This window comes from Galendromus occidentalis, unplaced genomic scaffold, assembly GCF_000255335.2.
Source record: "Galendromus occidentalis unplaced genomic scaffold, Mocc_1.1 scf7180000077436, whole genome shotgun sequence".
Taxonomy (NCBI): Eukaryota; Metazoa; Arthropoda; class Arachnida; order Mesostigmata; family Phytoseiidae; genus Galendromus; species Galendromus occidentalis.
In genome coordinates this window covers 601,069-613,145 of record NW_003805424.1, presented here as the reverse complement: position 1 = coordinate 613,145, position 12,077 = coordinate 601,069, and the positions used below count along the sequence as shown (strand labels likewise).

The window sequence follows — 12,077 nt, the reverse complement described above, 5'->3', positions numbered from 1 at the left end:
ACGAAACTGCAAGACATGCCATTGCTGATGGTGCCGCCTCCGCCGCTGCTGCTGCCGCCGCCGCCGCTGCTGCTGCCGCCGCCGCCGCCACCGGTTCTCTCGTTGCCGCCGCCGCGGCTGCTCTCCGCCGGAACAAAGTTAATCGATAACTTCACAAAATTGATTGAGAATGGCCCCATCTTGACGGATGTTGTTCAAGCCCGAGCAGCCGCGGCCGGCGGATGGCGTCAAGGGCCATGGGAGCAGTAGCGACCGCCGCCGCATCAGAGGGAGAAGCAGCGAAGACTTTTGCGATCATTCTTGATTGAATCACGCGTAGAGAAACAGAGGCCAGCCGAAAGAGCGCTTTAACTCGATTAAATACCAATTCTTCCCTTGCTTGAGGAACTGCACCTGCAGCCGGAGCAAGAAAAGCAGATCCTGTACGGACGGGAGGTTAAATGGCCCCCCCTGTTCGGATCCGTCGGCCACTTGCTCGCTCTGTTGGCCGCCTGGTTGGCCAACCAGCCGATGCTCTCCGATCTCAACTTCCTCCTCCTGTGGAGCCGTCGATGTATCGTCTGGCCTACGATAGCCAACGTAAGATCGTAATTGCAGATGTTACCATCAATGAAATAAACCGGAAGTCTCCGCGCTCCAGAGTCGGGCGCTCGCGTAAATGTACTACGAATAGAGCGCTTGCTCCCCTCCCTGCCTCCTTGGCAGGGAAAATAGCCTCCCCGGCAAGGAGGTAGCGCTTTTCGAATTTAGCTCTTTTGCTGTAGGCGTCGACGCTCACCGTCCTTGTCGCCCTTACACTTTTTGGCTAACCTGGCCAAGAAAGCCGATAAGAGAGACACACTGTTATATTTTAGTCTCCTGAGCGTTGGCCCCGGCAGGCGGCAACAGAAAGAGCCCCGGGCGGTCTTTGCCTTTGGCTGGTTTCAGTGGCGGTGGTCGCGGCGGCAGCAGCGGCTGAGGCCCTGGTTGGTCTGGTCGACGTCCTCTTTGTGGGGGTAGCGGTGATGATGGTGGTGCCAGTGAAAGAAATAGGTCCTAAATCACTTAAGACTTCTGCGGGAGAAAGACTGCTTTTCGTTAGAATTTGTTGCCATGTAAGCCGTCGCCGGCTGAGGAAAATTCACTTTACTCGTGTGGAAATTAAAGACGGCCGTCTCCTCTCTGGACTCGGTCGACGTCGTCCGGCCTCAAGTGTAACAGGAGAAAAACGATTTAGCCGCTTTGCATGAGACAGAGTGACAACTAGTCTTTTGTATCAGATTTACCCTTTACTAGCAAAAAGCCAGATGCTATGAATATTTTATCGCTCTGAGGACAGTCTGAAACCTCTTGCGGAAACTGAATTATTCATTAGGATAAGATCGTAACGAACGATTCCGCGAGCCGGCACTATTATCCACCGACGTCTCCGCCGCGTCTCTGTGCGAAACTTGAACAACCTCTCCTTTCAAAAATATCAGCGATGCGCCACATTCGATCGGATGATCCGATACGAAGTTCTTATGGGTTCGATCCCATTGGAGAAAATGGCTTTTGTTCGCTTGGGAACTGACTTCGAAGGGACTCCCTAATTCTTTCCAGCGATACGGGAATCGGGCTGATCTCAACACCTTATCGTGAAGTGGGATTGCAGCAGCAGAAGAATCGCAATCTCGGATCTGGGGAGAGATCAACAAGAAAGCGATTGACCCCAAATCCAGGAATCCGATCCATTGGGGTATTCCCCGCTCTGTCGGAAGTAGCCCGGGCGATAGGATATGCATGAGGATTAGGCGCGAGAGCAGGAATATCATCACCGTGAGAGCGATGGCCATGCCACCATGGCGATTTTGGCGTCGTCGGAGAACGTAGACTCTCGAGAGCCAGCATCTTATTATCCCGCGATTCCGAGAAATACTCCCAGAAGCATATCCGAGCTCCGAGGCCACACCTCGTTGTTCTTCTGATGGAGGACTGCGTACCTCGTCGTGCGATTATGGGGACCCCTGTACAGCAAGGAGCTACGCCACAGCGACGTTACTGCCACCTCATGGCGTCGTCACACACTCGTCACAACTCGGGACTCCATCTGATTCATCTTCGCCATCGAATTCATCCCGCTAGACATATTAGATGCATACGAATTTTCGTCGCCTCGATTGTGCTCCGATGTATGTAGCTGTGGAAAATGAAATAGAGAAATACACGCTGTCTTTTGAAGTCTATTCCACGCTGGAGGCCGCTCCCTCGGGGGACGAATTTGTCTCGGTAAAAACTTCAGCTGGTGGACACCCAGAACGGAGACGCCTAACTTCACATCCATGCTCACGTCAGAGCCCTGCATTCACAAGCGACTGGAATTTCGGCGCAGCGTAAGTCTCGGCGCAAAGTAGATCGCAGCGTAGACTTGAGCTCACGTGAGTTTAAGCGCAGCTTCATTTTGAGCGCGAGGTACTAAACCTGGGCGCATCGTATTGAGCGTACGTGAGGTTGAGCCCAGAGCTCATTTCAGCTCACAGCGATCTTAGCGACGAGCGTGATCAACTTCGAGGAGACGACATTGAATCGGAAGCTTCTTGGGATCTATGACATGCCCCGGAGCAGGGATAGACAAGGTTAGGTCAGGCCCAAGACGGGGTAGCTATGACCATATCAGACGAACCAAACCTCAGTTTGGATACCGCGTGGCGTGGGGGACGTATTCGGTTCGCCCAAGGCTGAAAGTGAACACTAATTCAGCTTTATAGGCGAACCACACCTGGAAGGCGACGCTGCGGAGAAACTTGCTTCAAGGCTCGAAAATGCCGATGGCATTTTTCGCGCTCAAACTACCTCTGCGCTCTCGCTGCGCTTGAGCTTACGCTACGCCCGAATTGACTCGAGTCCAAGTTTCATAGCACCGCGTCAGATAGATACGAATTTTGGTCAATATCGAGGCGGCATTCCACAATGATTGGTGTTAGAGGATGGAGAATGAAAATCTTCAACTCTATTTTTTGCCTTCATCAGTAATCATTCGATGCAATCCTCTCCTCAATAACTTGATGCTTTACTCAGAGCTGAGCTGGCGCCTGCGTTTCCTTTTTCGTCTCTGTCTGATTTGGAATCGGCATACCATCGGCATACCAGCCCTTCCGCTGAGCATCTGATACATTTGGCTAAACAAAATTTTATCAAAGAGGATTCGCTCGGCTCGGGGTGAGAACGTAGCGGATGGCTGAAGTCAGCTTCCGTGAAGGAGTACTCGCCCCTCGAGACGCACGTCCTCGTTCCTTCGAAAATGTCGGAAGGCAGCCACAGCGAGCGAAAGGCTCCCGAAACGGGTCCTCGCAGCGAACACTGTCTGGGAAGACTCCCTCTCCAACAATCGATGAATTTTTCGTAAATCTGATCCAGCCAGATACTCATATGGTGCGTTCTTGCTTCTGAGAAATTCCGAAATCCGCCCGCGCTTTTGAGGTGGCGAAACATTCCTTGAATCCCTGGAAGTTCCCCTGGGCGATTTCTTGACTGAAGAATGCGATTTCCCGTTGGTGCGGAATTTCGGAACGGATTCCCAGACACTGCGGTCATGAGTCTGGGGCCGATCGCGGTCAAACTGTGACAGGCTCAGTGATTCTCGTCGGCTCGGTGATTGCTCCGACCGTGGGGAGTTTTCTGTCTACTAGAGCGGAGACGTCCTGGAGATCAGATTGTTCCCTCCGCGATATTTGCATGAGATAGTTCCATCGATGGAATTTCTTTCCACTGCTGCCCAGGCAACACCATCCGAACGGCAAGAATTCAGACGAGTTTTCACGACCTCTGGAGAATTGTTGCTCGGGAAACAGTTCCTGAGATCAACTCAGCGATCGTCACAACGGCGACCGAAGCCGGAGAGCGATCTCCTCCGAAGATGGATGTCGCTTCCGAAGGTTCGAGTGCTGGAGAAGTTCCAGAATAGATTTGTCTCCCTGCATCGTCGGCATCGTATTGGGATCTCGGATTCCGCGAAGTTAATCGTCGGCTTCAGAGAGAGACTCGAGACCATGTCGCGCTAACGGCGAGGTCGAACGAGCAAAGCGGATAACACTCCTGCGTATATACAGCGGGACCTTGTTATGAGAGACTTCAAAGGGCCGGCCATGAGGGTCCGTTGTATCCGAACATTGGCTCCGATACACAATGGGACGCGAGAATCGTAAAGACTACCGCTGAAGTCTGCGGGGCGAGACGCATGCGAGCAATTCGCGAATCGTCCGACTCGCAAGAAGAGGTCCTTATGACCGATTTGATTAGCGTTGGAGTAGATTGGAGGACCGTCGCCGAGGCACTAATCTGTTTCAACCGAGAGTCCGTTATCGGGTCCGCTATAGCCGAGTCGGCCCAAGCGGGAGATCCTCTAGGCTCGGTTCGAACGTGCGATCGGTCCCTTGCTATAAGCAAAAGTCCATGCCTGAATATCCGGGTCCGTTACAAGGAGGTTCTACGTACTGTATGTGTCAATTTGATTCCTATTAAATTGAGCGTCAATGAGGTTCCCAGCTCCGTGTCGCGCCTCATCCGCATCGAGAGTAAGCTGCTCGAGCACTGGATCCAAAACCGAACGTTCCCTCAGAGGAATTACGTCTCAACCATAATTGTTCTGCATTATGCAAGATTCCCTCCATTCCATCTCCGAGGTCAGAGTGGGAGCTCGGGAGCTCGCCTCCGAATATGTGGCTCAAATCGTGATATCCGTTGGCGTCAAGGTCAGTCAGGATTCTGGGTGCCGATAGGTTCGATCAGAGATGAATAACTGCTCGGGCTCGGCAAGTCAAGGCTCCTCTTGTTCTGATTTCACGCCACCGCATCCAAGTTCGTCCTGATCGCCAAGTTATCAGTCTCGATTGGGTCTCTCGACCGGCCGGATGAGAGACGAAAAAAGGAGGGGGAAAAACGGGAGGAGAAAAGAGCATCACTGGTAGAAAGTTGGAATCGTCCCAAGTCAAGTGCCAAAGTGTCGCCCAAGGCGTCTGACGGAGGAGAGTTAAGAGACGCTTTGATCTCAGGCTCAAGGTTTCAGTTTACTCGGCAAACAAGCTGGACCCAAAAAAGACACAAATTAGCAGCGGCTCTTCCTGGAGATGAAGCAGCCCGAAGGCATTTTTTTGTTTCCCCGGAAAACGCAGCCTTTCCTCCACTGTTCCCAACGAAACATCCCGCGACGGACGTCTCGGATTCTTCACCCCACCTTAGCTCCGAGCGATTGATGCCGCTCGAGTACTATATCGAGGAGAAACGAATCGAGGCGAATATTCCAGCGGATTCCGACAGTTGACAGTCGTCTCCACGCGGCCCTTCAACAGACGCTTCCAGCCATCGATCAAACAGAGAGAAAGTTGAGTATTAACTAGCGAGCGAGATGGCGGACAGGCTGGCTCGCTCCAGGCAGGCAGTCAGGCGAGCTGTCTGATTCGCGAGAGCGTCTCCTTCGTGTTGTATTGGATAATGTGAAGAGCGAGCGGAGCGGCAAATTTCCTTCTTTGATTCTCTCGCTCGATTTCTCACGGAGTCTGTAACTCTCCGGACGGACGGGCTGTCTGCGTGCCTGTTTGCTGCCCGCTTCTTTCAGGCCATCCGCTCAGAAGAGCAAGCGGGCGAGCCACGGACAACTATCCGACAGGGTTCTTCGCTTTGCCAATCATTGCCCCCGGCAGCCGGTACCCTATTGGACTTCCAGCCGCAAAGGACGGAAAGAGGAAGGATATTGGCAGCCAGCATGTCCAACAGGCGAACCGGCCGACCGACGACGCTCCGACAGACGATCGGACGCACCGACGCAAGAACAGACAGGGGAAGAACCGACAATCTGACGTGCAGGGCCCGCTCGCCGATGAATACTCCAGAAGGGGAGCACGCAACATGTGTGTTTGGAAATTCTTGCGTCCCTCCCGTGCCGAGTTGGGGCTCGACGACCTGCTGTCGTCATCGTTGTTGTCGACGCTGCCGTTTGGATGGGTGAATCCAAAACGAGAACAGCGAGGTACACTGCCTAATTGCTCGGGCAATCGCGAAAATATTTCAGCACAAATCGATCGGTAGAGCCGACGCCGTCAACAACGTAGCGACTCGATGTGCCTCGATTGATGGCGTAGAAGAGCCGGCTGCGAGCTCGCGTCGATTCGCGCCTTCGGCCGACCGCCTCCCCTAGCCCTGAGCCCAGGGCTGTTCTCCGAACGTTTTTCCGCACGTGTCCACGCAAGCGAGCGAGTCGCGCTCGTTGCTCGAACGGAGCATCGTCCAATGGTGCGAATCGCCCACCGAAACTGATGAGCTCGGCAGCTCGACCGGCAGCGGCGATCTAACGAGCAACGTGAGCGTCGCGACGCTCCACCAGCGCGTCGGCGTCGGCCAACGACGTTTTTCGCAGGAAGCGATGCCGATTCCTTCATTTTCGACACGAGAGATGATTTTGCGTAGAGCGGAGATTTCCTTCGAGAGCGGTGGCCGAGGCGAGGGGAGAAGGAGAGCCGCCCGCTTCGCCGGTCGCTCGGACGGACGGACCGGCCAACCGACCCTCCGACCGCCAAGCGAGCCAGGTGCACAATGTGTGTCAAATGAGACCGCTGCGCTGAGGGATGGAGCGAGCAAAGTTCAAGTGATGAGGTTGCACCTCTAATATTTGTCTCTGACGACTAAAGCTCCACCCGTTCGCACCGCCCGAGATCCGACGACGTGGCTCTCTCAGAATACACGGCTTTAATGCTACACTACTTCAGAGCGCGGGCGCTCGCTCGCATTTTCGAAATCCTCTATATCTATCTTCAGCTCCCCGGACTTCAATTTCGCTGGGTCTGCACTGCTGCTCGCGCTGGAGGTGAGAGTGCGCGATCCCGCCCCTTCCCCATTGGCCTCGTTCTGTCCGCCTGAATTCCTTCGTGGCAGCACGTCAACATTGGAACATTGAGTCGGACAGTTCTGATGCAGCGTCATCAATCCTGCGAGCTCAGAAGCATCACCACGATGCAGTTGGACTCCAAATGCCTCATTTTCATACTCGTAGATTTCACTTCCTAAAGTGCATACTAATTCAGCTCCCCTGGGATCGAGTTCGTCGCAGGGTTAAGCGGGATACCGTCGTCCCCCTCACGCACGGGAAAAGTGTCTCCGTAGCTCCCTCTGCTTGAATCAGGGCTCCGCGTACGTTCTGAAGAATATCTGCGCAGCGATTCCCTCGGGAGCTAGTATTTTCCTCGCCTGATTACCTCCCCCGGGATCTTCATTCCGGATTCCAGTTTTCAATCGCTTTTCTTCCAATACGGATTGTTCCGGCTAGCTACTCCCTCTCGACCCAACTCTCGATGGATCGATGATTGCTGACCCAAATTCGCAAAGAAATCTCGGATATTGTACTTCAGTCAACTCGGCGTAGAAGGGAATCTCGTGAGTCGAAGACATCCGACAGGGTCTTGGAACTCCGACGAGGTTCTTGTGCCAGTTTCGCCAGAGAGAAATAGTGAGCGTCTTCCCCCGAGTCAGGAATTCCTGCATATCCCCACTTGAGAGTGAATAACTTAAATTACGACCATAACCCGGCGGTCTGACCATCTGCAAGGAAGCGGATATACAAAGATTCCGTTCCACGGGTCTTCCCTACGATCCAAGTTCCCCCTGGAGAAGATAATTCGGGGACCCCTCACGCCAATCACGAAGAATCGAGCTCTGATTCTCACTGAGGATTATTCCTTCGTTTTCAGGAATACTCCAATCGGATCTCTCCGCTTCCGCAAGAGCCGGGGTCGAGTTCTTTCCCCGAGTTCTCTGCCATCTGGTATCGGGCGACCGAGAACGAGCTCGACACGCATTCCAGTCGGAGGAATCAGGGAGGATTTTAGCAAGGAAAAACTGACAAAGAGTGTAGGTGAGACTCGCCGCCTGGAATTTGAGTTCCCTCGAGTCGGAACCCTCGGAACGGCTGCTTCTTACGTTCGCGTTCGAACCCCCTCCGAGCCCACATTCGCTGAGGACTGCTCGCCGCGATATGAGCGAGAGGAGAGCGTGCGGCGAACAAGGCGCCCCGCGGTCAAGTTCCGCGGATGAAAACACATCGGCGGGAGTGATCAAATGTCTCAGTCTGGAGGTCTCGACGCCCTATGGCCCATATGTACGTATCCTACAGTTCGAACGCACAGAGACGGAGAGGTACGAAATGATCGAGAAGACGGCAATGAAGCTCGGCGAAACGACGTTTTATCGTCGGTTGGTCGGAGTAGAAGTCGCGAGGATCAAGCACACGGTCGCAGCGCAGAAGCACGGGAGAAAAGAGGGGAGAATGGCGGAAAAGAGCTCTCGTCTTGCGGGACCAGCTCTATCTGAGGCATTACGTAAGGCAAACTTGTTCGAATGGATCAATCGCGAGAGGGGACCATAATTTTCCTCGTCCGGCTTTCCATGAGTATCCCGGTGTACACAAAAACGCAACGAGCAAAAACCTCGCGGGCGGGCGTGCCGCTTGTCCGACTGCCTGACTGAGTGGTGGTGAATCACGGTAACGAGAGAACGCGACGAGGAAGAAATCGCAAGCCGAGAGATTCGCGCATTTGATTGCCGGAGTGCTGGAAGCGCCTAAGCACCTGCTCGACCGACCGACTGAAGAACCGATCGAAGCAATCAGGAACATGCGTGTCCTCTTCGCCTCTCAGTTTTCCGCTTCATTTTGTTTTGCAGTGGCCCTCCCTCTCTCACTCGTTTCCCGCTCGGATCCCACCTGTTTCGCGAGGTGTCTTCCCGTTAGCGTTCCATCTGATTCGCCGCCGCCCGGCCATCCCCTTGTTGCTCAGTTCAGCCGACGAATCAACAGCCGACGCTTCCCTATCCGTTCGATTGCTCCTAACCACAAGTTTTTACCGCAGTAGGATTGCCTGACTACTAAGCAGAAGAGCAACACCCGCCAGGAGTCGGGACTGGAGACGGAAAGCAAGGATAGCACCCGGACGACGACAGCGCTGACGCCGGAAAGAGCTTGAGACGCGGACGCAGAAGACGGAGGGATGACGTTTACAAATCGGATTCATTTCCTGCGCTTTTCCTCTGCTCACCCGACCGCCCGCTCGCAACTGAAGATCTCCTGCTCGCGGACTGGTATCGCGAGAAGCAGAGAACGTGGAAGGGAACGAGCATTCTGCCTTCCGACCATGAATAAGTCTTCTCCAGAATCTGCTTCGGTATGATGATGGAACTCGAGCTCTCAACGAGAGAAGAGAGACAAGCGAGCCGACCGTTTCCTGGAGTGCTGAGCTGACCGATCGAGTCCGTCGCTTACCCGGAACAAACCGACTCTTAATCACATTTCATCAGCATGAGTTAAAGGACTCGCTTTCTGTGACTGAGGCCGCCGATCGAATGGAATCGAAGTAAACTGAATCTTACCCAAGTTTCGTCCTTTCCGCGAGAGACGATTGACGACAGTCGAAAACGCGACTCTAGTTCCCCATGAGACTCCCCCCGAGCTCGCTCGTATTGAGGGAATGAAATGACTGATTGTGAGCAGCGGAATCCCAGACGGTCGGCGAGCTCGGTGCGGGGACAATTCTTTCTCTACGGTATCAAACGAAGCGGCGGAGCCGGCAGATCCGCCGTGCTAGGACTCGTGATGTGAACAGGAATTGATTGAAATAATCTCTGGCCGATATCGTTCATCTCAGCGGATCCAACTATGAGGAACAGAGACCTCGGAAAGCGATCCCGCGAGCTGTATTCAACTTGAGACGCGCGACCGAAAACCTCGAATAGTTGTTCCACAAGCTCGCCTTTCCTCAAGATGAATACCTGAATTCCTAAAGCTCTTCGGACGAGATAGATAGATAGACAGATTCAGAGATATCCAGCCGAGTGATCGCCCTACCCCCCCCCGCCCCCCGGCTCGGTCGTGACCATTCGAGAGAGCTGCGGCTCGTCCGCATTGAGGAAAAGCGACAGTGAAGGTGAGCCATCGGCGAGCCTCGAGCAACGATCGGGTCCGGATAATCGATGCCGAGTCTCCTCTAGTAATGACTTCCGGATCCAGTAATGAATTGTTTTCTCGACTCGCCTCGCTCTATCCGCCTGATCGGGCTTCTCGGTAGACTTCTGGCCCTCAAATCGGGGCGAATCGGAATTCGAGCGTGAAATCAAGACTCGAAGAACCTCGCGGAATCATCGTGCTCTTGTTTTATTCATAGTTCTCATTCTCGGATGAAGATCGCTGGCCTGAGGACAGAAGAGTCAGGCCGCACCGACTCGCTTCAGGGCTGCCGGCATCGATACTTCGATTTTCTCACCTTTCAGTGCGTCGATGTGATACTGCACTTTGAACCACTGCTTGAGCATATCTCGAGCGATGGAATTGCCAGGGCCGCGAACCGTGGTGAAATAGTCAGAGCCGATTCTGAGTACGGAAACGAAATCGGCAAACTTCGGGTGCAGCGGTTTGCTCCAACCCGCAGACATCATTCCGTTGAAGAGTCCAACCAGAATGTGCTCGCAATCCATTGGGGAAAGAGCAGCTCTCAGGGCTCGCAACCCAAAGTAGATACCTTCCGGGCACCGATTCAGGGCGAAAGAGACATACATCGCATTGTAGAGGAGCCGGTGTTTGTAGTAGTCGTAGTCGGCCACCGAAGACAAATTCCCAAGATGATTCTTGCACAGGGTGAAATAGTCGGCGTTGAACTCAATTTCCTGCTCGTCTTCTTCGAGCGCGTCTACCAGCTGAGGAATGTAATCAGGAGGACAGAGATTCTCCGTCGGGTGCTCCAGCTCGTACAGGCAACGGGAGCATTTGCAGTCGAAGTAGTAATTGTCTTTCAGATGCTTCTGACGGGCGTGGACGTCCATCATGAGGGGCAGGTAAGGCACGCTGAGATCGTCCACGGAGTTTATCTGTAGTTCGAAAACGTTATCAGTTCCGACACCCAGAAGACGAGCTGTGAACAGGAATCCCTCGCTTTCGCCTCAAGGCCAGAAAAGTCAAAGTACCTCGACGGTTTTCAATGCCATTATCGCGTAATTCCTGCCGAAAAACTGTTGCACGAAGCGATCGTGGATTTCGCATGAATGGTTGACCTTCGAACCCGCCATGTATATTGCTCTGTGACGGAGACCCGACGTCAATGGAGGGATAATCGGACAGCGGCGAGAAGACGTACGGAGAATTCGGCGCCCGATTAAAATGAAAATAGTTCATAAACCACATTCACCTTCCCATGCTCCAGTTCTTAGGGCAGATGACATCGTGGCTGTTGATGGCGATCCTGTTCAGCATTAAGAACATAAGTTCCCGGTCTGGCGCATAGATGCTCGATACCAGATCCAGCGCATCGTCCACGATCTCGTAGAAGGCCTCTCGACGCTCCGTGGAGATTTTATCGACATGGTCCAGGTAAGCGTGAATAGAACGTTTGTGACCGAAGATATACTCGGCGCTCTCCTGTTGCGTTTGCTTTTCGCGCATGTATCGCAAGCAAGCCCTGTAGATCATTCGGGCCTCGATCGAAGGGAACTCCCGCAACTTCCTCTTTGCCACTTGGCACTCTAGCCAGTGGTCCATTTGATCGAGGCGCTGGAAGAACTCTATGGCTCACTGCGGTTTGCGCCAATAAAAGCGAAAGGGATTTCCGGTAAGAGCACCGTGATTCACCGCGTTGAGTCAACTCACCAGACATTCGTCGGAGCAGTATTTGTATACCTTACAGGAGTGGCATTCGATCGGTGCGAAATCGTGACCATCTCCTTGAGTTCGGAAACAGAACGAGCAAGTTGAATCAACAAATGACTCGTACAGAGCGAAGGCATAAGGTCTCGAGAAGAGGATCACTTCGCCTTTTCGGAAGACAGGCATTTGGACTGCTGGATAGAATCTGTCGCGACCACCGATCTCAGTCTGTGATTGTTCGAGAAACTTCGTTGCTGTCGTAGTCGAGTGAATCAGAATTGCTCCGACCTTGTATTCATCGTGCATCGGTCGCCCGGGAACTGGTCAGTTCAACCGTTTCGAAAGATCAAAGGAAGCAGACGTTCACACGGAGCTCCATGACGCCGAGCTCTGGCCCCTATCCGGGGTGTACCAACATTATCACCGGGAAGTATGGGAGCGAGAC

At 53.5% G+C, this 12,077-nt stretch overlaps 1 protein-coding gene across 1 annotated transcript; it reads right to left on the bottom strand.

Moving 5' to 3' along the window:
* Positions 1–10,203: 10,203 nt before the first annotated feature.
* On the bottom strand, positions 10,204–11,818 carry LOC100904855 (histone-lysine N-methyltransferase SMYD3-like). The gene is made up of 4 exons (XM_003742982.1): positions 11,636–11,818; positions 11,178–11,539; positions 10,957–11,068; positions 10,204–10,860 (listed from the first exon to the last, which is right to left on the bottom strand). Exons 1-4 carry the CDS (start codon positions 11,816–11,818, stop codon positions 10,204–10,206), a joined length of 1,314 nt encoding a protein of 437 aa, XP_003743030.1.
* Between the last annotated feature and the right edge of the window lie 259 nt (positions 11,819–12,077).

What these genes read in the sequence shown, in the direction of transcription:
- LOC100904855 (XM_003742982.1), bottom strand. Translation starts at nt 11,818, where the DNA reads ATGCCTGTCTTCCGAAAAGGCGAAGTGATCCTCTTCTCGAGACCTTAT. An exon ending in ACTGCTCCGACGAATGTCTG is followed by an intron (nt 11,540 to 11,635) that starts GTGAGTTGACTC and finishes GAGTTCTTCCAG; the next exon opens with CGCCTCGATCAAATGGACCA. An exon ending in TGGCATTGAAAACCGTCGAG is followed by an intron (nt 10,861 to 10,956) that starts GTACTTTGACTT and finishes TTCGAACTACAG; the next exon opens with ATAAACTCCGTGGACGATCT.